We start from the raw sequence: 26,656 nt of genomic DNA, 5'->3' as shown, positions 1-26,656 counted from the left end.
ACGAAACAAATCTGGGGGCTCCCCTGCATTATGGATTTCTATAATAAAATACTGTTTTGTTGCTTTTAAGAGCTTTACAGGCAGTGCTCTTGCTGCTTTGGTGAAAGGCCTTCCAGAAGCTCTGCAAAGGCAGTTTGAATATGAAGATCCTATTGTAAGAGGCGGCAAACAGTTGCTCCATAGCCCATTCTTTAAGGTAGCGTTTGGCTTATTTTTAAAGTGGTAGTTCATAGCTCGTTTGCTGGGAGAGCCACGGGGGCTGTTATGGTAGTACTCCGTTGTAGAACTCTTTGGGAGCAGTCCTGATTATTATTGCAGTAATAGCAATAATATAAAATATATCCCAAGAAGTGGTTCTGGGATCAGAGCCTTCGTTTCATAAGCTGTGTTCTCACGTTAGCATGCTTTGAGACATGCAGACGGTAATAGTTAGTGCATGCTGTGTGTGTTGTTGGTCTCCAGAAGCTGTTGTACTCCTAGAAACTCGCTCGAGGAAGCGTCCTCAAATCTTGGGGTGGCAGCCAGTGGCCTTTGCTCAAACATTAGCTGTGTTTCTGAGTATTCCTCTGTTTCCAAACTTTACTGACTGCAGGTGCTAGTAGCTCTTGCCTGTGACCTGGAGTTAGACACACTCCCTTGCTGTGCTGAGACCCATAAGTGGGCTTGGTTCCGAAGATATTGCATGGCCTCCCGTGTTGCTGTGGCCCTGGACAAACGAACCCCATTGCCTCGTCTGTTTCTTGATGAGGTAAAAAAAATAAACTTATTTTATTTTTGGAATTGCTTTTGAGATATGAATATAATGAAAAAGATGCCAGTATAATAGGCCATAATTTATTTTGCTAAAAAATACCATAAAAAACTCATAGATTAAAAACAGACACTATAACACATGAATTTCCAATTAACATTAGTTTTTAGCAAAGTTACTAACATTTAGTGATATGGTATGGATTTTTACCTTCTCAGAGTTGATGTGGTAATAACTGATTTTTCATACTGAGTATAAAATTATGATGCTGCTGTTGGTATATTGTCGTACTTCTATTTAGAGCTTCCTCCTGTTTTCTTACCTTAATTGTGTTTTATCCTTTGGCAAGGAAGAAAGTCAAGGTCTCATACTGAATCCTAGGCTGCACCTCTCTAAATAGTCCAGGCGCCCTTAAATTTCTGCTCTGCCTCACCCATGAGTCATGAGTCACCACACCCAGCTCATTTGTTTGGTTCATAATCTCATGATAATGCTTTCTAGGTCGCTAAGAAAATCCGCGAGTTAATGGCAGACAGCGAAAGCATGGATGTTCTCCATGAAAGCCACAGCATCTTTAAAAGAGAGCAGGATGAACAGCTTGTGCAGTGGATGAACAGGTATTTCAGAACCAAGAGACAGCATTGTATGTAAGCGTTTGTGTAAAAAGGGCTTTCTAACATCAGATGTTCTTTTAATGCTACTTGTAGGCGACCGGATGATTGGACTCTCTCTGCTGGTGGCAGTGGAACCATTTATGGGTGGGGGCATAATCATCGGGGGCAGCTTGGAGGGATTGAAGGTGCGAAAGTCAAAGTCCCCACTCCGTGTGAAGCACTGGCCACTCTCAGACCAGTGCAGTTAATTGGAGGAGAGCAGACACTGTTTGCTGTGACTGCCGATGGGAAGGTAAGGGTGTGATGTTTTTGTGTTCTGCTGTCATTAAGATTGAGAACATTAGGGGTAGATATTTTGTTTCTTTTTTTGTGTGTAAGGACTTGTGTTTACTATCTGAAGAATGTTTATGATATACTAAAAGCAGGTAGTGGTCTTCCATATTTCTGTATAATCTTTAGGTGTATTTTAACTACTTTATACGTATTTTTATTTTGAAGTACACTACATCTGTTAGCTGTATTTCTTTTAAAAATCATAAACATGTGATGCCTGTCAGTCGTCTCTCTGTAGTGCAGCTCATGAGTCTCTGTAGATATCTGTGATCTTCACGTGAATCTTTGTTCCTCTTCAGTTTGCCTGCTTATAATTTTTCCTTTTAGATGAGAGGAAAGGAGCTCTATCCTTTTTTTTTTTTTTTTTTTATTTTTCGAGACAGGGTTTCTCTGTGGTTTTGGAGCCTGTCCTGGAACTAGCTCTTGTAGACCAGGCTGGTCTCGAACTCACAGAGATCCGCCTGCCTCTGCCTCCTGAGTGCTAGGATTAAAGGCGTGCGCCACCACTGCCCGGCTGGAGCTCTATCCTTATAGTTAGAAATTGAGATAAAGCATTGGATGGGGGAAGGGAGCACAGCCTGCAGTTATTATGCTACCTTTATGGACTTACCACCAGTAACCTACAGGATTTCCTTCCAAGAGGCCTCATCTCAAAATCCCCACCATCAACTCTCAGTAGTACTACCTTAGGGACCAAAGTTTTTACACGTAGACATTTGGAGAATACTCCAAACCATAATGATATAGAAAATCTTAAAGTTTCCCATAATTTTTAATTTTAAGTTAAAATGTTCTCTGGTGTAAAAAATGTACAAAGTGCTAACTCTTTGGGGGTGATTACTAAATGCAGGAATATTTATGCTTTCTCATTTCAGCTCTATGCTACTGGCTACGGTGCTGGTGGCAGACTGGGGGTTGGAGGGACAGAGTCAGTGTCTACGCCGACATTGCTGGAGTCCATCCAGCACGTGTTCATTAAGAAGGTCGCTGTGAACTCGGGAGGAAAGCACTGCCTTGCTCTCTCTTCAGAAGGAGAAGTTTATTCGTGGGGTGAGGCAGAAGATGGGAAGTTGGGGCATGGCAACAGAAGGTATATGTGAAAATATCATTTTTAGTATGTTTTCTTTGGTTTGTTTTTGTGATGATACCGTGTGTTGATCTTTGCCTTTTGGAACCCTTGGAATAACCTGCTCGAGTTAGATGATGGTGTTAATGACTTATTTGTCAGAAACAGGTCTACAGGTCACTCTACATGAGCTTACCCGTGTGCTTCCTGAACTGATAGGGAAGCAGTAAGTCTTGAGGTTTTTATTTACAAATTTGACAATTAATAAACGTCTTTCTGTCCTTCACCTTGCTACTGTCGACGGAATCACATCGGGCATTGTGTGTATTGTTGCATGATTCCAAGATTGTAAGTGTAGAAGAAATAGCACAAGTGATGGGAAGGAACCAGACTTAGTTGTTATGAAAAACTTAATGCTTCTACTTCCAAAGTGGAAGTGGAGATGTAGCTTAGAAATAACTAAAATCACCAGGCAAAATAAACAGCAGCCCCAAACACACTGAATAGGGGGCAACAATATAAAACTCCCTGAGAATAGAAAATAAGCAAGGCACGTTCAGAGAGTTACCCCAGTAGGTCATCTGTAGATGTTTCCACACCGCAGTAGGAAGGAGACCCTGGCAACTGGTGACAGAACTGGAGATGTAAGGAGGCCCAGAGTAGCTCAGAGCAGGTGAGAGCGGTAGGAGGAGACCCCAGAGATCTAGAGAGCCCAGTAAGGCAATCCGATATGCAGCCTAAGAACCAACACTGCAAATGATTGCAAGAAACATTCCTGGTACTCACAGAGAGGAGACAGAGCTCCCAGAAACCTTGCCATTCATATGCGGTTAGAGTACAAATAGTACTAACTAAGGGCCAGAGAGATGGCTTAGGAGCACTTATAGCTTGGGCTCGGTTCCCAGCGCCCTTGTTGGGAGGCACACAACCATCAGTAACTGTGATTCCAGGGAACGCTGTGACCTCTGTGGGCACTGCATGTATATGCTACAATTGCCTGCAAGCAAAACACTCATATATAACAATAAATATGTAATCGTACATTAGCAGGGGGAAAATGAATCATTTACTGTTGGCTATGGTTCTTCCACCAAAACTTAAAAACTGAAATCATTTTTATAAATAATAAAAATCAAAGCTCAATTATTTTTATGAATAGAAATAAACCCTTTTCAAGGTAAACTTTCAGTGTCCTGTATCCACTCAAAAATTGCAGGTATGCAGAAGAACAAACCCAAACAACCCACATGAGAACAAATACAGTCAAGCAAAATTGATTCAGAAATGCCACAGTGATAGTTTATTTTAATCACACACGTGTTGTAAACACATAAAAGCTCAAGTTTATTAAGTAGAGCAAAAAATTATTTAAATGACCAATGAAAAAGTTCTAAAGATTAAAAATACATTCACAGAAAGGAAAAATAAATTGTATGGAATTAGTGCCCGCATGGATGTTCTAGAAAAAAGGCCGGAGAATCTAGAGCTAGAGTACATAATGGAATAGGTGCAGTCATCTTAATCCCACAAGAGAAACACAAAGAGGGAAAAGGACTGCACCAAAGTGGAATCTTGAAAAGCAGCTGGGATGGGTTTGATTAACCTACCACAGTGACTTGTGGACTAAGCAGCCCAAGCCTCTTTCCCCTCTCAGTTTATATTCCCTCTAGTGCTGGGATTAAAGGTGCTTGACTCCCTAGTACTGGGATTAAAGGTGTGAGGCATCACAACCTGGATTTGTTTCTGTGGTGATCTTGTGTAGCCCAGGGTGGCCTTGAACTCACAGAGATCCTTCTGCCTCTGTCTCCCAAATCTTGAGATTTAAGGTGTGTGCCACTACTGCCTGACCTGTAGTAGCTTAGCTTTGCCCATCTGATCTTTAGGCAAGCTTTATTTATTAAAACTTAAATAAGATATTATATTGTGACCTACTTTTTCAGAACACTGAAGAGGAAGGAGAATTCTCCTTTTTTTCTTTTTTCTTTTTTTTTGCTATTGAAAATAACCCAGGGTGGCCTCAGGCCTGTGGTCCTCCCGCAAGCCTCTGACATTACAGATGTGTACCACTAACTTGTGTTGATGTTGTTGTTTGGGGCCTTTAGGATGCTGGGCAGATTCTCAACCACAAGCTATAGTCTTATACATTAACTCATTTATTTTCTTAAAGATTATTAAAACTAGACTCAGACATTTTTAGGAAAATACAAATCAGTATCTTACATCTACATACATTGTAAAAATTCTTAATCTCTTAAGAAATCACATCCAGCAGTATGCAAAAGAATAATACTGTATGATCAAGTGGCATTTATGCCAGAATTCTTAGATTGGAGCAGCTCAAGAAAGTGAGTCAGTATAAAAAGAACACAGTAGTCATAGCATCTTGAGCAGACTGAGTAGGGCCAGGTAACCCCCGTGCCCCACTCCTACACCTAGCCACACACAAAGCATTTTCTGGCTTATGGGCCTGGTGCAAAGTTGTGAATACCCTACTTTCTGGCATTCTGCTACTTTGTGTAAATGAAGATTGAAAATCATGAAATTGTGATTTTAGTTCTAGATGGTTCTTCTTGATGTATGTAATAATCACTTGACTGAGAAGGAATAGTTAGAGGCACACATTGAAGAAATAAGTAGCAACCAGAAATGTTGAAATTTTTTAAGTGCAAACAAAATGTTTAAAATTTAAATATGTGGGAATAGATATTTCAGCCATATTTATCTTCTGCAGTCCCTGTGACCGCCCTCGTGTCATTGAGTCCCTGCGAGGAATCGAAGTGGTGGATGTAGCTGCTGGTGGAGCCCACAGTGCCTGTGTCACCGCAGCTGGGGACCTCTACACCTGGGGCAAAGGGCGATACGGGCGCCTGGGGCACAGCGACAGCGAGGACCAGCTGAAGCCCAAATTGGTGAGAAGGTCCTGGGTTTGAAGGCCAGGTCCAGGCTCAAGCATCTGCTCATGCTATAGGGCTGCAGTGGGTTGGGGCAGTTTGTGTTTTCAGGTCAGTGGTTATAGGCTCACCATTGAGAAGCATGGTTTCTTGTTTACGGAAGTAAGCTGTCTTGGTACATATCTATTCCTTATAAAGGAGTGAACGAACACCCGTTATGCTGGTGCATGCCTGCCACCTACAGTTCAGATGTATCTTGTTAAATAGATGAATGCCCTTCTCTCTTAAAGAATTATCAAATTTGTCTTTGTGACGTCTTGAACATTGTAAAGTGGTAACACTGTTACTGAGCTTTTCCCCAGTGATCTCCGTTGTGTGCTGTTGGCTGAACTCTGCACCCCTTTCTCCTGAAGGTGGAAGCGCTGCAGGGCCACCGTGTCATAGACATTGCCTGTGGCAGCGGTGATGCCCAGACGCTCTGCCTGACTGATGACGATACTGTCTGGTCCTGGGGAGATGGAGACTACGGCAAGCTGGGCAGAGGAGGCAGTGACGGCTGCAAAGTGCCCATGAAGGTATTTCCTGTCTGCTCGGCCCGGATCTCCTCTTGCTTTCCCTTCGGTGTGCTTCTCAGGAGCATCCTGTTCATTGCGGGAGTACACTGGAGTCAAGGGGAGTGAGGGGACCGGGACATTTGGATCCCTTAGGTGCGTTTGTGTCCACTTGGGAAAGACATGGAGTCCATAGGGCTCCAAAGAGCCTGTAGTTTTATTTAGTTTGTAGATTGGTTTGGGGTGTAGAGCTAACCCTGCTTCCACTCTCAGTTTACAGTGTCAGTAGGGCCGCATCCATCTCATGTAGGATATAGACTGGAGCTGGTGTGTGCCCAGTGTGTGAATGTGGTGGTGGTGTACAGTTAGTGTGTGTGTGCCCAGTGTGTGAATGTGGTGGTGGTGTACAGTTAGTGTGTGTGTGCCCAATGTGTGAATGTGGTAGTGGTGTACAGTTAGTGGGTGTGTGCCCAGTGTGTGAATGTGGTGGTGGTGTACAGTTAGTGTGTGTGTGCCCAATGTGTAAATGTGGTGGTGGTGTGCAGTTAGGGTGTGTGCCCAGTGTGTGAATGTGGTGGTGGTGTACAGTTAGGGTGTGTGTGCCCAGTGTGTGAATGTGGTGGTGGTGTACAGTTAGTGTGTGTGTGCCCAATGTGTGAATGTGGTGGTGGTGTACAGTTAGGGTGTGTGCCCAGTGTGTGAATGTGGTGGTGGTGTACAGTTAGGGTGTGTGCCCAGTGTGTGAATGTGGTGGTGGTGTACAGTTAGTGTGTGTGTGCCCAATGTGTGAATGTGGTGGTGGTGTACAGTTAGGGTGTGTGTGCCCAGTGTGTGAATGTGGTGGTGGTGTACAGTTAGGGTGTGTGCTCAGTGCCCTCCCTTGCTGATGAGCACAGATGAGGAGCAGAGAGGTTCTGGGACACAGGTGTCCTGGGCTCTGTATCAGCCGCCCTTAAATGAGGAAGGTCCTGGGCTCAACCACATAGCTTTTGTTTTGGAGTTGTACTTCCCAGTATACCTGCTGTTGATTTCAGAATGCTGTTAGATTTCAGTCTAAGTTAGTTTAAATTTTAAAAATGAAAATTCACAGTGAGACATTGCTGCATAGCAGTATATGCTGTAATCGCAGTGCTCCAGGTGTGCTTTCCCTATGATGTAATCGCAGTGCTCCAGGTGTGCTTTCCCTATGCTGTAATCGCGGTGCTCCAGGTGTGCTTTCCCTATGCTGTAATCGCGGTGCTCCAGGTGTGCTTTCCCTATGCTGTAATCGCGGTGCTCCAGGTGTGCTTTCCCTATGCTGTAATCGCGGTGCTCCAGGTGTGCTTTCCCTATGCTGTAATCGCGGTGCTCCAGGTGTGCTTTCCCTATGCTGTAATCGCGGTGCTCCAGGTGTGCTTTCCCTATGCTGTAATCGCGGTGCTCCAGGTGTGCTTTCCCTATGCTGTAATCGCGGTGCTCCAGGTGTGCTTTCCCTATGCTGTAATCGCGGTGCTCCAGGTGTGCTTTCCCTATGCTGTAATCGCGGTGCTCCAGGTGTGCTTTCCCTATGCTGTAATCGCGGTGCTCCAGGTGTGCTTTCCCTATGCTGTAATCGCGGTGCTCCAGGTGTGCTTTCCCTATGCTGTAATCGCGGTGCTCCAGGTGTGCTTTCCCTATGCTGTAATCGCGGTGCTCCAGGTGTGCTTTCCCTATGCTGTAATCGCGGTGCTCCAGGTGTGCTTTCCCTATGCTGTAATCGCGGTGCTCCAGGTGTGCTTTCCCTATGCTGTAATCGCGGTGCTCCAGGTGTGCTTTCCCTATGCTGTAATCGCGGTGCTCCAGGTGTGCTTTCCCTATGCTGTAATCGCGGTGCTCCAGGTGTGCTTTCCCTATGCTGTAATCGCGGTGCCCCAGGTGTGCTTTCCCTATGCTGTAATCGCGGTGCCCCAGGTGTGCTTTCCCTATGCTGTAATCGCGGTGCCCCAGGTGTGCTTTCCCTATGCTGTAATCGCGGTGCTCCAGGTGTGCTTTCCCTATGCTGTAATCGCGGTGCCCCAGGTGTGCTTTCCCTATGCTGTAATCGCGGTGCCCCAGGTGTGCTTTCCCTATGCTGTAATCGCGGTGCCCCAGGTGTGCTTTCCCTATGCTGTAATCGCAGTGCCCCAGGTGTGCTTTCCCTATGCTGTAATCGCGGTGCCCCAGGTGTGCTTTCCCTATGCTGTAATCGCAGTGCTCCAGGTGTGCTTTCCCTATGCTGTAATCGCAGTGCTGCTGTAATCGCAGTGCTCCAGGTGTGCTTTCCCTATGCTGTAATCGCAGTGCTCCAGTTGTGCTTTCCCTATGCTGTAATCGCAGTGCTCCAGGTGTGCTTTCCCTATGCTGTAATCGCAGTGCTCCAGGTGTGCTTTCCCTATGCTGTAATCGCAGTGCTCCAGGTGTGCTTTCCCTATGCTGTAATCGCAGTGCCCCAGGTGTGCTTTCCCTATGCTGTAATCGCAGTGCTGCTGTAATCGCAGTGCTCCAGGTGTGCTTTCCCTATGCTGTAATCGCAGTGCTCCAGGTGTGCTTTCCCTATGCTGTAATCGCAGTGCTGCTGTAATCGCAGTGCTCCAGGTGTGCTTTCCCTATGCTGTAATCGCGGTGCTCCAGGTGTGCTTTCCCTATGCTGTAATCGCGGTGCTCCAGGTGTGCTTTCCCTATGATGTAATCGCGGTGCTCCAGGTGTGCTTTCCCTAACCCACACTGAGATGACGCCTGCCTGTCGTCTGTACAGACACACACTGGAACCTCATTGTAGTTGCTCGGGATGTGTGCTAGAAAATGGTTTGCCTTTGACTTTGTAGCTAACAAAGGTTTCTGCATCCAAGCACAGGACGCTGGCATGAGCCAATCTGGAGGAACGTGTTAGTGCTGGCACTGTGGCGGGGCAGCAGGTCCAGAGAGACTGATGAAGAGAGTGAGCTTTAGTCAGTTTAAAAGTGAAGTATGGGAAATGAAGTAGGAAGACGTTCATCGAGATCACCAGGAACAGAGTCTGTGGGGTGATGACCAATAAGTGAGGCTGGCAGGGTTTCTGGGCACAGGATGGAGACACTGTGTGCACATGGGGCCAAAACAGGTCGCAGAATCGCTAACTGGGCATGTTAATTATGCTGGCCTGGACAGACGGACAGGACCCCTGCTATCTGGGGTTGCTTCCTTGTGGGTCTTGGAGTTTGACAGTGCGTGCAGCAGATGAGGACAGCACAGAGCTTATTAGAGATTGGTACCTTCGTGTCAGTCGACTTCACCTGCTGACGTATCCTGGACCTTACTGGGCTTCCCACATTTCTGTTCCTTTCTGAAATGACTTTGGTTGTATTGGGTGTTAATTTTAATGTTATATTAAATATTCTGCATGGCGGGCGGTGGCACACACTTTTAAACCAGCACTCGGGAGGCGGATCTCTGTCAGCTCAAGGCCAGCCTGGTCAACAGAGTTCCAGGACAGCCAGGGCTACACACAGAAAAACCTTGTCTCAAAAAACGTGTGTGTGTGTGTGCATGTGTGTGTGCGTGTGTGTGTGTGTGCGTGTGTGTGTGTGGTGTGTGTGTGCGTGTGTGGGGTGTGTGTGTGCGCGCGCGCGCGTGTGGGTGTGTGGGTGTGTGTGCGTGTGTGTGGTGTGTGTGTGGGTGGGTGTGCGTGCGTGCGTGCGTGCGTGCGTGTATGTGTGTGTGTCATGGCTGTGGATTCTCAGAGTTTCTAATAGATTTAGTTACATTTTGCTGATTGGAGCACTCAACGGTGGCCGTGACAGAACCTGTCTGCTTGATTCTTTTCCCTTTCTAGATTGATTCTCTCACTGGCCTTGGAGTAGTTAAAGTGGAATGTGGATCTCAGTTTTCTGTGGCTCTTACCAAATCTGGAGCTGTTTATACATGGTATGTCAGATTCTGTTTGTGCAACCTCACTAAACCCATAGCTTAAAAGAATTTAATTTCATTTGGGTATTTTGTCTGTGTACTGCATGGTGCCCACGGAGGCCAGAAGAGGGCATCATATTTTTGGAACTGGAATTAGAGATGACAGTGAGCTACCATGTTGGTGCTAAGAATTGAACCTGAGTCTTCTGGAAGAACAGCAAGTTCTCTTGATAGATGAGCCATCTTTCCAGCCCCTAAAACCGTTGAAACTGCTTTGGCTACCTTCTTGTTGATTCTGTGCCAGACTGTGATCCAGATGCTGGCGTGTACAGCTTCTAGCGTGAAGGTGGCAGGGTGCAATGCAGATGATACTAGTCCAGTAAGTTCCCTGCTCTCTTTTTGTGCAGGGGCAAAGGTGATTACCACCGGTTGGGCCATGGGTCTGATGACCATGTTCGGAGACCTCGGCAAGTCCAGGGGCTGCAGGGGAAGAAAGTCATTGCCATCGCCACTGGCTCCCTGCACTGTGTGTGCTGCACGGAAGATGGTAGGTGCAAGCCTGACGTCACAAAACTGAGGGCGGCCTGTAACTCCAGAAGTGTCTACAGCAGCCGTTGTCAGCCTGTGGCTGGTGACTCCTTGGGGGTCACACAACCCTTTCCCAGGAGCTGCATATCAGATGTTTACACTGTGATTTATAACAGTAGCAAAACTAGAGTTCTGAAGTAGCGAGGAAGTAATTTATACTGCAGCATGAGGAGCCAGCTGTATGAAAGGGTCTTAGTGTTAGAAAGGATGAGAACCACTGGTCTAACGTAATTTGTAGCACAGTTAATAAAAACTCAGAGAGAGAAATTGGGGTTCCACCTGAAGGTCAGAAAAGCCAAACAGCCACCCATTGGCTCACCTCTGCCTCAGTTCGAAATGGTGTTCCTGCCTCCAGGAATCTCAGAATGAGACTGTGTCGGAGAACTGTCTCTTCCCATCTTATAGTCCCCTCTAGTGCTGGGACTAAAGGCATATACCACTATCACCCAGTTTCTATGGCAATTAGTGCAACTTCTGGGATTAAAGGTGTACGTTACCACTGCCTGTCTGTCAGGCTGTCCAGTGGGGCTGTTTTACTCTGATCTTCAGGCAAGCCTAATTTATTAAAATAGAAATGAAATATCACTACAGTAGTTCAGAGACCGAGGGTAGGGCTGGTCCCATCATCTCAGTGCCTAGTGTAGCACTCATGAACATGTCGAGTTACGTGGCTATGCAGAAAGTCCTGAGAGGCTGTCCTTAGACAGGCATGCTGTGTCAGCCCTTGGCATCTGGGACAGTTTTCTCCTCCAGATGGTGAGTGGGGCTCACTGAGCCCAAACTGTTATATAATGTGGTCTCTGTGACATGTTCTTTCCTCTGGGGTCTGGAGCTTAGAAGGTGACTGTTTTCCACTGTAGTAGGAGGATGCGGGCCTGCTTTTTTGCCCGGCTTCCGGCCACCTGGCTAGCTTAATCCCTCTCCCCCCCCCAAATAATCACACGGAAATTGTATTAATTAGACACTTCCATTAGTTCTAGCCTCTTATTGGCTAACTCTCACATCTTGATTCAACCCATTTCTAATAATCTGTATCGCCACTTGACTGTGGCTTACCGGGATGAGTCTAACCAGTGCCAGTCTCCGGCAGGAGAAGCGTGGCATCTGCCACACTTCCCTTCTTGCCAGCATTCTGTTCTGTCTACTCCGCCCACTTAAGGGCTGCCCTATCAAAAGGCCAAGGCAGTCTCTTTATTCAACCAATGAAAGCAACACACAAACAGAAGAACCTCCTACACAGTCCACCCCAGTGAGAATTCAGACTGTGGTTTGTAGTCACCATCCCTGGAACCAGTGTTCCCCATGTAGGAGGACAATACACACGTGTCATCTTGCCATAGGAAGACAGCAGGGTACTGTGCACCTCCACTTAGCCTTTGTCCAAGGAGTCCCTCTTGCCTGGTGCTGCCCCATGTCTTTTCCCTGTTGCACATCCTCGCTGTGAGTGTAACTTCACGTTGAGGCTTATGAGTAAGTTCTAGAAGTGGACTGTGGGTAGTCAAAGGAACCATCCAGATGGTGTCAGGGCTGCTGAATACCCTACATTGCCATTGGGAAATTACTGTTGGTTAGTGGGCTGTCTCAGGCAGTCACTAGATCGTTCAGATCAGGAAAGGGTGGATGATGGGATGGGCCAAGGCATATCCTCCGGTGTGGGCCTGAGAAGCCCTTGTTTCTTTAGAGAATGATCTAGAAGGTATGGTCATTAAAATGATGCATGTTCTCCAGGCAACCTTACTGATTGGAGTCAGTAAACACGTATGTTAAAAGCACACATACTTGTAATTTATTTCTGTGGTTAAAGATTGTGTTCATATATGTTCCCCAGTTCCATTCAGCACCACCCCCCCCAACCCGGGTTCATTCTGGCTTGTTTGCTTTCCACATGTGTTGTAGGAGGGCTGCTTGTTTGTTTCTGACTGCCCAGAGCTGAAATAATCATACAAAAACCATATTATTTGGAATACTGTTTGGTCAATAGCTTAAGCATATTTCTGGGTAACTCATATCTTAAATTAATTCATCTCCATTAATCTGTGTATCGCCACGAGGCTGTGGCCTACTGGGTAAAGTTCTGGCATCTGTCTCTGGCGGAGCTACATGGATTCTCCTGACTCTGTCGTCTTTCTCCCAGCACTCAGTTTAGTTTTCCCCGCCTAGCTCTGTTGTGCCCTATCTCGGGCCCAAAACAGCTTCTTTATTAACCAACGGTATTCACAGCATACAGAGGGGAACCCCACATCACACATGTATGACCCCTTCTCTCTTGGAGATGAATCTGGGTCTGTGTATCTCCCATACAATAGTTTATTCACTTGTCACTGTGTGACCAGCATCCTGGGGTAGTTTTTGTCCTGCCTTCTGTGAGCTCTTGTTTTGTCATAGGTTGCCACACAGCCACACAGGTAGATGCTCCGGGCCTCCTTTTCTCAAACTCAGTGCCTTCCGCACCTGTGTGCACCTTTGCGGAGACATCTTCTTAGAGGTGGTGCTCAGGCACTCACCCTGTGGCTTTAGAGCTGAATTCTTGTGCAGGAAGGAGCCAGACATGGCCATATTGCTCTTGATCACATAGCAGTCCTACTTGAGTAGTGACTGCATGGCCCACCCTGAGGAGACTGCACGTGGTGTTTCCAGAGAACATGAGCCTCACATCCGCTCTGTCAGCACATGATCTTGCCTGTAGACTGTTTCTATAGTGCTGCACTGTTTGCATCCAGTTTGGGCCAAACAGTATGGTCAGTGTTGTGACTGATGGAACTTATGCCAAGGTTATGAAGAACATGGACTTTGTTCATCTTAGAAACAGGCTTTTCTTCTTCTGTTTAGCATTCAGGAGCTGGATAAGTTTTTAGGAATATTTCTTGATGTTTCATGTTCCTTGTTCTGATGGAGAAATGCTGCTATTGCTTACCTGGTCCAGCACTAATGGACCAGGCTAGAGAAGGGGTGTTGGCTAGCAGGTGCTGGAGAGTCCCAGGAAGTATGCTTTCCTCTGGATGTGTGGTCAGTGTGCGGTGACTTCTAGCTGATGTTTAGAGAAAACATAGAAGGGCAGTCTGGTCTGCAGTGTGATGGGGACACTGGGCTGTGTGGATTCATTGTTTCCCTTATTAAGTTCTTTGCATTTGCTTCCTTTAGGTGAAGTTTACACATGGGGTGACAATGACGAGGGGCAGCTAGGAGATGGAACAACTAATGCTATTCAGAGACCTCGATTGGTAGCTGCCCTTCAGGGTAAGAAGGTCAACCGTGTGGCCTGTGGTTCTGCACACACCCTTGCCTGGTCAACCAGCAAGCCAGCCAGCGCCGGCAAGCTCCCTGCACAGGTCAGTGCTATCTGGGTAGCTGTGCCAAATGGGAGCACACTGTGACAGTTAGCCATCCTGCAGGTCCAACAACATGACCCGTTCTTGAGTTATGTGTTTGTAGAGGTGTTCACTATAACAGTCAGTTCTTAATGCCACAAAACAACGATATTAATAACTGTAATATTGGGCTGGTAGCGTAGCTCAGTGCTAGAATGCTTACTTGCCTGGCATGCACGAGGTCCTGGGTTCAGTCCCCAGCAGAACTGAAAAAGGGGTAGAGGAAAAGGGCCTTAATGCTGCTACCAACCAACCAATAAACTACATAAAATAACTGATAGTGTATGTGGCCTATGTATTTCGTGGTAAATACTATTTCCGTAAACTAATATTTTTAACATTTTTTGGTATTTACACTATTTGCCTCAAATAATCAAACTATCTAGAAAGAACATGAGGAGTTTTACAGACAAATGTCAGAAATCATAAGACTGTTTTGGCTTTCTGTGTTTTTCCACGTGGACTCAGCAACATGTTGATGTTTCAGGTGCCCATGGAGTACAACCATTTGCAGGAGATCCCCATCATTGCCCTCAGGAACCGGCTGCTGCTGCTGCACCACATCTCAGAGCTCTTCTGTCCCTGCATCCCCATGTTTGACCTAGAGGGCTCTCTGGATGAAACTGGACTCGGGCCTTCAGTTGGGTTTGACACTCTCCGAGGGATCCTAATATCCCAGGGGAAGGTACTGTGTAGCAGTCTGTGGACAGTGTCTTTCACTCACAACATCTTTATTCTGGGACTATGGATAGTCATTCAGCAAATGGTCTTTGAGTGTCTCCTACATGCCAGCCAGTTCTAAGTACTTAAAACATATTTAAAAAAACAAAACAAAACAGCCGTGTGCAGGAGGTTTTCTCTGCCTGTCTGACCTTGAGGGTCGTCAATCCCAATGACATTGGCGGGGGAATCTTAGGACAACATGGGCAGTGGTGTTGGGGTTCCTCCATGTGTCCAGCACAGGGCTGGAGATTTCACAGGGACGGGGAGTAGACAGAGTCAGGATTGTTGGCATCTAGAGGGCATGGGATAGATTTTGACCCACTGACATTCTTTTTATTAATCAGAGCTCCCTATAAGGAATGTCAGGCTGAGAAGTGAAAGGGTAAGCTATTGAATTTCTGGTAGACATCTTAGTGTGATCTTAGAGGGCAGGTGTGGGAGCTTTGTGTATGAAAAAGAGCACATACGTTCAAGAGCACTTCGCTCTGACGGGCTGAGTCTTTGATATATGTTGTGCTCGAGGAGTATGGTCTATTCTTACTGACAAAATGTAGATGTCTTAGAGTGTATCCAAACAGCTTTCCTCTTTCAAGGGGGGCTTTGTTGTACTGAGCAGGAGGACTGTGTGCTTTTTATGTTCACTGTGCCTGAGGGTATCTAAGGGAAGATGCTCTTTCTGCTGATAGGTGCAGGAAGAAACCTAATTCCAACTGTTTTGTTAATAGTTAAAAATAGCAAAGTCAATTTTGTCGTTTTTACTTTGTTTTGTCTTTTGAAGAGAGGACGATAGGCAGCAAAGGGGAAAAAGGTAGGCTGCACCCTCATGAGGTGGTATGAGAGCATCTACAAATGCTGGAACAGCATGGGCTGTGGTGTGGGGTTCTTCAGTGAAGCAGTAACAGGAGAGGGCAGCGTGAAGTGGGCGTCTGAAGGGCCCCAGCAGCTGAGCAAAGGAAGGAAGTCCTACTGCCTTTAACTCGGTACCAGCGAGGAGTTGGGTGTGGTGATAAATACTGTAATCCACAGGAGAATTGTGAGTTTGAGACCATCCCATGTTATGTAATGGGTTCAGGGCCAGCAGGAGTTGCAAGACCTTTTCTTAAAAAATGAACTAAACAGAACATTTCCACCAGTATCACTGGAGAAGAGCAGGACAACCAGGGATTCAAAGTAGGAAAGCTTCTCTTGGGTGAGGAACTTAGCCCCAGGTCTAAGTGGGGTATGCAGGAAGGCAGGCGAGGCTATGCATGAGGCATGGTGCTGATGTTTCTCTACTCTGAAACCAAATCTTACCTCTAGTGCTTCTTGGATTACTTAATGTCTCTGCCTCTGCTGTCTTGGGTTGGAATTCTTAAGAGTCTGGTCTGAGCGAGGGGCTTAGGATCTGTTGGAGGCCTGTGTTTCTACAGAGCTCCCCTTCCCAGCTCTGAAAAAGGGTACTCTGTGCCCTTAGCAAAGAGGCCTGAGACCCGCCACTGGCTCTGTTTCCTTTGAATGCTCCTTACGTGTCCCTTCTGGATGATGTCCGAATCCTTAGTGTGATGCCCACACTGTCCTGGCCATCTTCCTTGTGGTTTCTTTCGGTGTATGCTTACAGTGTGCTCCCCATGCAGGTCTGACTCCCAGCTGCTCTGTGATGCAGTTAAGAGGGTCAGCATCAGACCCTGCTGCCACTGCTCAGTCTTTTGGGCCTGTGTTGGGCAGGTTTTGTTTGTAAAGCTCCAGCCCCCCTGTCTGCTCTTTCTGAGAGAGCTGACTCTTTGCTCAATTGTCAGTCATGCTTACAAACTCTCCGGTCCTCTACACAGCTCTCCAGGCTACTTGGCTCTATCGCACACCCTGTAAAGGACAGCCATTTTATCTTAAGGAAGTCTGACTTTCAGAAATAGAGGGTATAAAGCAGTGACATGGTTTTTCCTGGCACGCTGATTTCTGTTTCAGACCCTGTGAACTCTGTCTGTTCTTCACGTTTCAGGAAGCAGCTTTCCGAAAAGTAGTGCAAGCAACTATGGTGCGAGACCGCCAGCATGGACCTGTGGTGGAGCTGAACCGCATCCAGGTAACTCCCTTTCCCAGCCTGACAGCTGTACAGGTGATGCTTCCATGGTGCAAGAGGTATCCCTGCAGTCTTGAATGCAGCATGAATAATAGGGTGCAAGAGGTGTCCCTACAGTCTCAAATGTAGCATGAATAATAGGGGGCAAGGAGTATCCCTGCAGTCTCGAGTGCAGCATGAATAATAGGGGGCAAGAGGTGTCCTTGCAGTCTCAAATGCAGCACAGATAATAGGGTGCAGGAGGTGCCCTGCAGTCTCGAATGCAGCACGGATAGTAAAGGTGCAGGAAGTGTCCCTGCAGTCTCGAATGCAGCATGAATAATAAAACCTGGACGTAGATATGGGTCAACCTGAAGGCCAGAAGAACAAAGCAGCCAAGCCACTAGAGAAGTCCTAACCTCTGCCAAGGCTGGGCGACTGCAGACTAAGCAGCCTAAACCTCTCTCCCCTCTCATTTTATATTCCCTGTAGCGCTGGGATTAAAGGCAGGTGACTCCCTAGTATCGGGATTAAAGGTTTAAGGCCTCACCACCTGGGTTTGCTTTTGCACTGATCTTGTGTAGCCCAGGGTAGCCTTGAACTCGCAGGGATCTATCTACCTCTGTCTCCCAAATCCTGGAATTAAAGGTGTGTGCCACCACTGCCTGACCTCTAAATCTTAACCTTCTGATCTTAACGCAAGCTTATTTATTAAAACATAAATAAAATATCACTATAGTCTTGGGGAAAATCAGCATTCCTGGCTTAAGGAGCAGGCTTCCTGCGTGTAGTGCTCTGTGATGCAAGAGACTTTAGAGTTGGAGGGGGAGGGGGATATTTTTGTTTGTGTGAAAATAAGAAAGATTTACTTGTCATAACCCAAAAGCACAGGCAAAGAGAAGTTTTTAAAAGGTAAAGTAAGGAGCAGCCGTATTTTCCCCCCAAGGTGATAATGCCCCTTCTTCTATGTGGCCTTTGCATGTTTGTTACAGGCAAAGCTAGGTCACTCTTGTTACTTGTGGTTCTTTTACATGTAACGGTTCACATTCCTTCGAGCCTTGTGAGCTCCCGATTCTGAGTTCTTCAGTTTAATGAGCCAGTATTACTAGTGTCTCATGAAAAAGCAGGGAAAAGCAGGACGTTTCTGAATTAACACAGCTTCTAAGTACACATACACATATACTTTGAAAATTTAATTAAAAATACAGAGGAATCCCAGTTAGTGACTATGACAGTGCATGGCATTTGACATTTAGTACGCAAATGAAATTAGCCTCGCCTCTTAGATCAGAAACAGAGAGCCACGAAGAACAAATTCTTTGTTACTCAACCTTTGTATTAACACATGATTTTTATCCTGATGTTGATTACATGACAAGAATTTTTTCTGAATTGTACTTGGGGGCATTTTGAATTAAGAGATCAAACTCTTGCCTTTGTTGGGCAGCACATGTGACCACATTGGTGGAACTGGTGTCTCTAGTGGTGCACGTCACAGCATCTAGTGCTAGCTGAAAGTCGGTCTTCTAGTTCCGCAAGTAAATGGCTGTTTAATTAGGTCCATAAAACAGCTTTTATTTCCCCACCTTGAATGACGTGCATTCTAAAGTTTGCAAGACAAGGAAAGCTATACATTCCTGGGTCAGGTTCTTGTCTCAGACAGACCTACAGGCTCCTTAGAGCTGGGAGTCTCACTGGGGAGTCCAGGACTGGAGGTGTCAATGAGGGTCTGACTGCCTGGAGCCTGGAGTCCTGCAATGGGAATGCTGCTGCTTACTCTCTTTCTTCTTTGCAGATTTTCAATAATACCTGTTTCCTACTTATCTTTATGTCCTTAATTTTGTCTTAAAAATGTTCAGTATGTTTAAAAGTAAAACTAACAAATTGCAAAAGAAAAAAAAAAGGCAGACATCCATAGACTGGTGTACAGTGTAGACTGACATCTGGGGCTCCTCCACCATCTGTAGTATTTGGGCACCAGAGCTTGCAGTAAGTGCAGTATGATCTCCCGAGAGTAGAGAGTTCTCCAGATATTGGAACAGATTTTTTTCCACCAAAACTAGACTCTTGAGGTAAAGCTGTAATAAGTCAGGATGACAGCACTGAATCGGACTGGCCGTGGGGTTGGCATCTACAGTGATGGTGCACAGCACCAGCTCGTGCAGGCTCGGGGGCTGCAGATGTGAGCCCCAGGTCATCTTCCTGGGAAGGTTTATCTCCTGTTTTCTATGAGGAATCTTAGCCAGCCTCCCCCACACCGCCCCACCCTCTCTTGTACTCACTCCCTCTCCTGCTGAAACCTGCTTCTTTTCCACAAGACCTTCTGTACTTTGATGTCGTTGATGTTTGTGTGACCCGCTGGACTTAATTGGGGTTATTTATTGGGTCACTGGGAGGCTTACCGGGTATCAGTGACTATCCCATTGGAAAAAGTGACACCTTCTGCTCCTAGTAACCATAACTGTTAATAAACTCAGGGAGGGTTGGGACTTTGAGCCCCTGGTGAGGTTTTTATTGTTAGGAAAATGTTTGATACCAGAAAATTCTGAAAAATCAGTATCCATAAAAAGTATTTAACATGGTTTTTTTTGGTTGCAGGGTGAGGGTTTTTGGGGGGTGCTGTTGAGACGGTCTTTCTGTATAGTCCAAACTGACCTTAGGCTCCTACTCTGGCCTCCCCAGTGCTGGGGCTACAGTGCCACTACTCCTGGTTTAAATCACTTTAAATTTACTGCAGAATTCACTCATGCTCGTTTTGGAAAATTCAAATTAAGGTCAGCTAATGTCCCCTGTGCTTCTATTGACCAGAGAAAGTGCCGCCTGTGTGGAGGTTTACCGACTGTCAATGTTGTAAACGTGTCCACACGCTGCTCATTTTTTTGGTAAAATGGCAGGCAGCCGGGCTCCAGTAGTTGGTGCTTTTCCATGGCTGGTCTGTGCAGCCCTGTTGCTGTCTTTCTGAAGCTCATCTCCTCTGGAGACTATGAATCCCTTTCAGGGTTGCTGTGCAGTTTATAGGAAGTAGCCTGTGTAGGCATATGGCTTAGTGTATGGACAGAGACAGAGACTTTCTGTAGGAAGTTGTGATTTTTGTTGTAGTGTCTTAGTTTATAATCTTAATTGTGATTCCTTGTGCTGTTGAAGAAAACTAGTGGTTTAAGCTTGACCTGGAATTCACTAGAAGTTGGGTGAAGATGGTGAGATTTTGCTGGAGGACTCGCAATACAAATACATTTGCATGGCCAGTTTTTCTTAAACTTAGCATGCTGTCACCATCTCACACCCAGGAGTGGGGTGCAGGGCCATAGCGCCCTTCTGTTTCTGTGGGTCTTGCCCATGGACTTGTTTGTTTGCTGGAGGTAAGGGAGTTGCTTCTCCTGTGGGACCTGCTATGGGAGAAGTCATCCAGGTGTTACATAGCAGGAGCCACAGTGTTGGGAGGTGGTGGGGAGAGAGGGTCTCAAAGTATGGAGTGAAGGGGAGGAGTTCTGAGAACCGTCTAGGCAGGCTTCTCTACAGCTGCGTCCCAGCTGTGTGTTTTCTGCTGCCCAGTATCTAGCTCATGCTTTTGTTTGTTCTGTCTCTTAGGTTAAGCGCTCCAGGAGTAAAGGTGGGTTAGCCGGTCCTGATGGCACCAAGTCTGTTTTTGGGCAGATGTGTGCTAAGATGAGTTCCTTCAGTCCTGACAGCCTACTCCTTCCTCACCGAGTCTGGAAAGTCAAGTTTGTTGGTGAGATTTGGCTGTGCATGCTCGCCTGGGGGAGGGCGCCTGGGGGACAGTGAGCAGAATGGTGTAGCAGGGCAGAGGGGCAGAGCGGCCACTGCCTGGCGCTATGCCTGCAGGCGGCTTGGGTGGCCTGTGTGTTGCTGACTCTCCTTTCCTCCTAGGTGAATCTGTGGATGACTGTGGGGGTGGCTACAGCGAGTCCATAGCGGAGATTTGCGAGGAGCTACAAAATGGACTCACTCCTCTTCTGATCGTGACTCCCAATGGCAGGGACGAGTCTGGCGCCAACAGAGACTGCTACCTGTTGAACCCTGCCACCCGGGCACCTGTGCACTGCAGCATGTTCCGCTTCCTGGGTGGGCCTCTCGGTCGTCTCCGTATACTCTGTCCCAGCCTCGAGTTAATGCAGGATCTCTCGTTCATCTCAGGCAGCAGGGGTGGAAGGGATGTGTAGTGATGTCATGCATTTTACCAACATTATGGAGGGAAAGATTCATCTTACATTTAGTGTTAAGGACTTGATAGTGGTGAGCCCTCCGAAGTTATGGCCGTTCTATGGGTAGGCAGTGTGTGACTATATGCTTGAGGCTAGATATTCTCTTTGGCATGCAGCGGAGCCGAAATACTAGGTTCGCATTCCAAACATATCTGAAACTCAGGAATGCATGGGAAGAGATGGCCTTTGCCATAGGCCGCCCCTCCTTGTCTGGGTCTGTGCAGGGCACTCCGGCTGTTCCACCTCTTACTACCCCATAGCTAAATACCCACTTTAGCAGAGAAACCCATCCCTTTGCTCTGCCCTCAAAGGGACAAGAGTTGGCTTACTGGGGTTTAATCCCGTGTACAAAAAGAATATGAAAAGTTAGACATGTCTCGTAGGAAGAAAAGGAAGTAAGTTTTGAGTAGGACTTGCTGTAGGGTCCAGCCCTCAGTTTTGGCGCCACTGGTTTAGAAGGCTCCATGGCCTCAATACAGAGCTGATACTCCAAGGCATGTTTGAGTAAGCCAGAAGCAACTTCTCATCCGTTCCAAGTATTCTGACCTTCTGTCTTGAATGACCAGGGGTGTTACTGGGCATTGCCATCCGCACTGGGAGTCCTCTGAGCCTGAATCTCGCTGAGCCTGTGTGGAAGCAGCTGGCTGGGATGAGCCTCACCATTGCGGACCTTAGTGAGGTGATCATCTGGGCTGGGGGTCTTGTTAAGGAGCTGGGCTTTTCTGGGATCTGACCTAACACCCATGGGTGTATGAAGGCAGCTGGCCCCTGACCACATTCTAGTGCAGAGCAAAGTATGGGTGTGAAAGAGTTGGTGTGCTGTGCACTTTCTGGTGCTCAGCAACAAGGAGGATCACTGTCACATGCTACACCCCAGGCTTCCAGAAACAGGGACTGATAGGGCAGTCACAGCGTGGTGTCCCTGGCTCTTCATGCTCTTCAGGGTTTAGGGGAGTGCCTGTCACCTACCAGGCACAGTTATTTTCTCAGCAGTTAATTTAAGAACTCTCTGGATCTTTCTTTAGCTCCTTGGGTGAAGTACTTGTAGAAATCTTTTGGGGGGATTGGGAGAACCTGCCTTACCCTTGTATTCTAGAGACACTCTGAGGCAGATAAAGTCAGGTATGACTAGGCGTGCTTGGGAAGGACTTGGTTCTGTGGTGGGGACCATCCAGATTTAGCATGTATGCTATATTTCTCTTTGACAGGTTGATAAAGATTTTATTCCTGGACTCATGTACATTCGTGACAATGAAGCCACTTCAGAGGAGTTTGAGGCCATGAGCCTGCCCTTCACAGTGCCAAGTGCCAGTGGTCAGGACATCCAGCTGAGCTCCAAGCACACACACATCACCCTGGACAACCGTGCAGAGTATGTCCGACTGGCGATAAATTACAGGTTTGTGATCATCTCTCCTTCAAATTGTTGTGACCTAATAAATGGCAGAAGTAACAGTTACTTGGTTATCTGCATTTTTCCAGATGTATCATATATAAAAATATGCTAAGTTTTCTTCAGCTATTGCTGATCTTTGTTAGGAGTTTTATTTGGTGGCTAGGGTTCAGAGTACTTGTTGCTCCCACCTGAAATTTCTAGCCAGGTAAATAGAGTGTGCTTATTTAGAGGACAGTCCCAACGGGGATATCAGGCCTCTTTGTGCCCCTCTATCCTTTCTTTGTCAGCTCCTCAGGGACAGGGACACAGATGGGGCCGTGTGAACACAGAGTAGCCTCCACTAACCCAAGCGTGCCTGCACCTTGGCCTTAAAGCTCTGGTGAGGTGTGGTATCACTGCCCAGCACTGCCATCAGACAGTGCCCAGAGTGTGTGTGTGTGGCCTTAGGTAATCGTGAAGGCGTGTCCTGTGCACCAGGCTAGGTGAGCTCTTAGGTGTTGTGTTTGAAGACCGTCACAGAGCCCTCCTCTCTTCCTCCCTGGGGCGTGTGTGGTAGCAGTGCTGTGTGTAATGCTTGGTACCAGCAAGACAAGGTGCCCGGTAAACATAGGCACAAGTGTAAGGAAAATTTGGTTTTTGTTTGTTTGTTTTTTAAGACTCCATGAATTTGATGAGCAAGTGGCTGCTGTCCGGGAAGGGATGGCCCGAGTGGTGCCTGTGCCCCTTCTCTCTCTCTTCACTGGATATGAGCTGGAGACGATGGTACGTGCTGCCTTGTGCTGCTGGAGCCTCCTTGGCCTGCTGGCCCACTCATTATTTGATCCTTTACTTAAACCCTTGCATTTGGAAAGCCACGGCTTGACTGTGACAGTAAATGAAAGGAAACACAGTGTGCCCTTCACTGCCTGCCCACGGGTACTGAGGTTCAGGGTGGTGCTCTCATTCTCCCGGGTCTGTAGCAACCTTATTGGCGAAAAAGAAAAGGGCGATCCTGTTGAGATGGAAAAGACGGAAGTGTGAGCCTGCACTGACAGGATGTCTTTCCTAGGTGTGTGGGAGCCCAGACATTCCACTGCATCTTTTAAAGTCAGTGGCAACGTATAAAGGGATTGAACCTTCTGCATCCTTGGTCCAGTGGTTCTGGGAGGTGATGGAGTCTTTCTCTAACACGGAACGCTCTCTCTTCCTTCGCTTTGTGTGGGGCCGGACGAGATTGCCCAGGACCATTGCTGACTTCCGGGGTAGAGACTTTGTCATCCAGGTAGGCTCCTCACCCCGATTGCAAAGCACTGTACCAACATCAGTAGAAGCTACCTGCCCTTGTGTGTATTCTGCTGCAGAACATTTGAGAGAGCAGCTTTGGTGAAATGAAAATGGAAAATATCTAACTTCTATAATTTGAAGTCTTAAAATTTTACAATTGCTGATCTTGAATACCATCACATATTTTTGCAAAGTGTGTCAAACCATAAGCAGAGTGTGCTAGTGTTATAGCAGCATACAGATTTTGGACACACGTATTTCATAAGTGTTTGTTTGATTTTCTAGTTGGATCAGGTAGATCACTAAATATTATGCTTACTAAGAAAATGAGACTGCTCATACATTTGAGAGCAAGTTTGCTTTGTCTTAGAACTCAATAGTCTAATGACTTAAACGAGCTCGGTTTGCCTTTTAAGGTCACTGAGGTGGGTAAACCAGACTTAACACTCTCTTTGTCCTGGTAGCAGTAGCACAGAGACACGTCTGTGGCTGGGGTTATGAAAATACCCGTCTTTCAGGACCGTCTTTGACAGCAAACAAAAGCTTTCTCCTAAACAGCAATGAAGAATCATGTTTGCTGCCTAGGATCTTGACCTGAAAGTGAGTTGACACTCTCAGAAAGAGCATCCTCTGGTGGCCACGTGCCCTTTCCCGGCTAGTGCCAGTTGGGTGACAGGCTCTGCCACACCATTAGGAGATGATGGGCCAGGCTATTCCATTGGCCACCTGCATGTGACTGCATGTGATGAGCAGGCATCACAGTAGCATTGGTTTGCTTCTTTATTGCTGGCCCTAGGAATGGGTTACTTTTTTTTTTTAATTTCTAAAATTGGTTAGATTCTACATTTTCTTACATGTTTTTATTTATAGTCAAATGCATAGCTTCTGTGAGGCTGAAGTAAACACAGTAAACTAAACCCAGAGTTTGGCTGCCCCTCAGCGCACTCTCTTATTATTTAATATTTCCTCCCGACAGGTCCTGGATAAATACAACCCTCCTGACCACTTCCTTCCTGAGTCCTACACGTGCTTCTTTCTGCTCAAGTTGCCCCGGTACTCCTGCAAGCAGGTGCTGGAGGAGAAGCTGAAGTACGCCATCCACTTCTGCAAGTCCATAGACACGGATGACTATGCCCGCATAGCGCTCACGGGAGAGCCTGCTGCCGACGACAGCAGCGAGGACTCGGACAATGAGGACGCAGACTCGTTTGCTTCAGACTCTACCCAGGACTACCTGACTGGGCACTAAGGTGGAAACGCGGCTGAGCAATGAGGAAGAGCAGTCAGTGCTCTGTAAATTGTAAATGTCGAGTGCTTTGGATGAGGACTGTCACCCCTTGAGATGTGTTGGAGAGACACGGCCTGGCTGTCTGAGATGAAGTACCGTGTGGCAGGACAGCGGGAAGATGGCCTGTGCGTGAGGAACACTGTGGGGGACTTCTTCCCGTAATGCTGCACTACCTGAGGGCCCAGTGTTTCCTGCGGCGTGGATATTCATATGACAGCATCGCGCACAGCCTTCCTACTTGTGGGTGCAGTTGATCCCCTTTCCTTTGCAGCGTCATCGATTGTATATTGAACATACTGTGTAATGATGAAATCGTATTATAAATATTTCAACTAATTTTACCCTGAATTTGTTTATTAAAAGCTTTTTGAACATTAAATTATTATTTTTTGGATGCATTTAGAAGTTACAGAAAACAAAAATGCATTCATTTCCCCTTCCCCAGGTGTACCATTTTAGCATATGCATTATGTGATTGGAATTGAGGCGTCTTGGTGGACAGTATGATCATTTCTATCATGGAAAGTGTGCTATATTTAATGCTTGTGTCATGTATATGCCAAAATTTTAATTCCCTATAAATAAAACGTGTCACAAAAGTATAGGCTGAGCTTTCTTAACCAATCAGACTACCCCTGTGGATCTACTACAACCAAAGGACACTCCGTGATGCTCCTGAGGCCCAGACGGCCGAGGGACCCCCAGAGCTCCCTCCTCTAATTTTCTCTCCAGACCTGCCCTATGCCCGGTTCCAGTACCTGTTCCCCTGGCCTGGCTCAGGTGCACCCTTGGTCCTATTGGCCATTGGGTAGGAATTGCTGTATATGGTGAGCTCTCTGCAAATGGAAAAATAGAGGGCAGTGTAGAAGAACTGAAAGATAGGCCTAACACGCTAGATCTTGAGATCGGGTACCCGACGGAGGCGAAATTTCTGTAGTGTACCATAGAAGGCAACTTTTGCAAAAATAAACTGTAAACTAAGAGTGAGATGCCTTTGATTGTCAGCGCAGTCTCTTTTAGGCCCAAGAGGATACCGGGAGAGCCACACCTTAGCGTTGAGCTGTTCAACCTCATCCAACTTAAATAGATCAAAATCTGTTCAGAGAAACCTACGGTAGCAAAGGTGGGCCAGCTAAGGAGTACGGCTCTTCAGTCACACTTGACACTGCTGTGAGGCTTCACCAGTATTTTTAATTGTGGATTAGTTGGTTGTATATACCATGTGATTTTTGTTTTGTTTTACTAATAAAAGTGGTAGTAGATTACATATTTAGAATGCACATAAACCAGCAATCTGCTTGAATTCATAAGAAGCGTGGTGCCTGCAGTAATCTATTTCCATTAATTATAACAAAATGCTAAAGCTGACTTAGTTTCATGTAGAAGATATCCCAGCACCTAGGAGCCTGAGGCAGGAGGATCGTGGATGCAAGGTCAGCCTGGGGTACTGGTTCAGGCCTGTCATGTGACTTTTCCTGAGGAGGTGTAAAAAATAAAATTCGATTCACCTCAGGTAGGCACCAGCAATCCTGGTTGGTAAAGTGGAGAGTGTATGGGGTGTCAGGAGTATGCATGCCCGGCTCAGAAGGCCGCTGCACCACTGGGAAGTACCCTGGGCAAACAATGGGCAAACCGCAACACCGAAGAGCAGCAGCAAAGCGGCATGGGCTGCTCTGTGTGGGTC

At 46.7% G+C, this 26,656-nt stretch overlaps 1 protein-coding gene across 1 annotated transcript in view; it reads left to right on the top strand.

The window, feature by feature from the left end:
• The window catches only part of Herc2 (HECT and RLD domain containing E3 ubiquitin protein ligase 2), a 158,743-nt gene extending 133,169 nt beyond the window's left edge, over positions 1-25,574 (top strand). The window contains 19 exon segments of the mRNA XM_038313420.1: positions 71-196; positions 593-748; positions 1,253-1,368; positions 1,459-1,657; positions 2,574-2,788; positions 5,496-5,673; positions 6,069-6,230; positions 10,015-10,106; positions 10,496-10,635; positions 13,818-14,005; positions 14,532-14,729; positions 16,743-16,826; positions 20,391-20,532; positions 20,691-20,885; positions 21,592-21,704; positions 22,234-22,424; positions 23,078-23,183; positions 23,470-23,682; positions 24,661-25,574. Of these exon segments, the coding sequence (XP_038169348.1) occupies positions 71-196; positions 593-748; positions 1,253-1,368; positions 1,459-1,657; positions 2,574-2,788; positions 5,496-5,673; positions 6,069-6,230; positions 10,015-10,106; positions 10,496-10,635; positions 13,818-14,005; positions 14,532-14,729; positions 16,743-16,826; positions 20,391-20,532; positions 20,691-20,885; positions 21,592-21,704; positions 22,234-22,424; positions 23,078-23,183; positions 23,470-23,682; positions 24,661-24,933 (3,087 nt within the window). The 3' untranslated portion in view covers positions 24,934-25,574.
• Positions 25,575-26,656: the final 1,082 nt, after the last annotated feature.

The sequence above is a fragment of the Arvicola amphibius genome, chromosome 12, assembly GCF_903992535.2.
Source record: "Arvicola amphibius chromosome 12, mArvAmp1.2, whole genome shotgun sequence".
Classification (NCBI taxonomy): domain Eukaryota; kingdom Metazoa; phylum Chordata; class Mammalia; order Rodentia; family Cricetidae; genus Arvicola; species Arvicola amphibius.
This window is presented reverse-complemented; position numbering and strand designations above follow the sequence as displayed.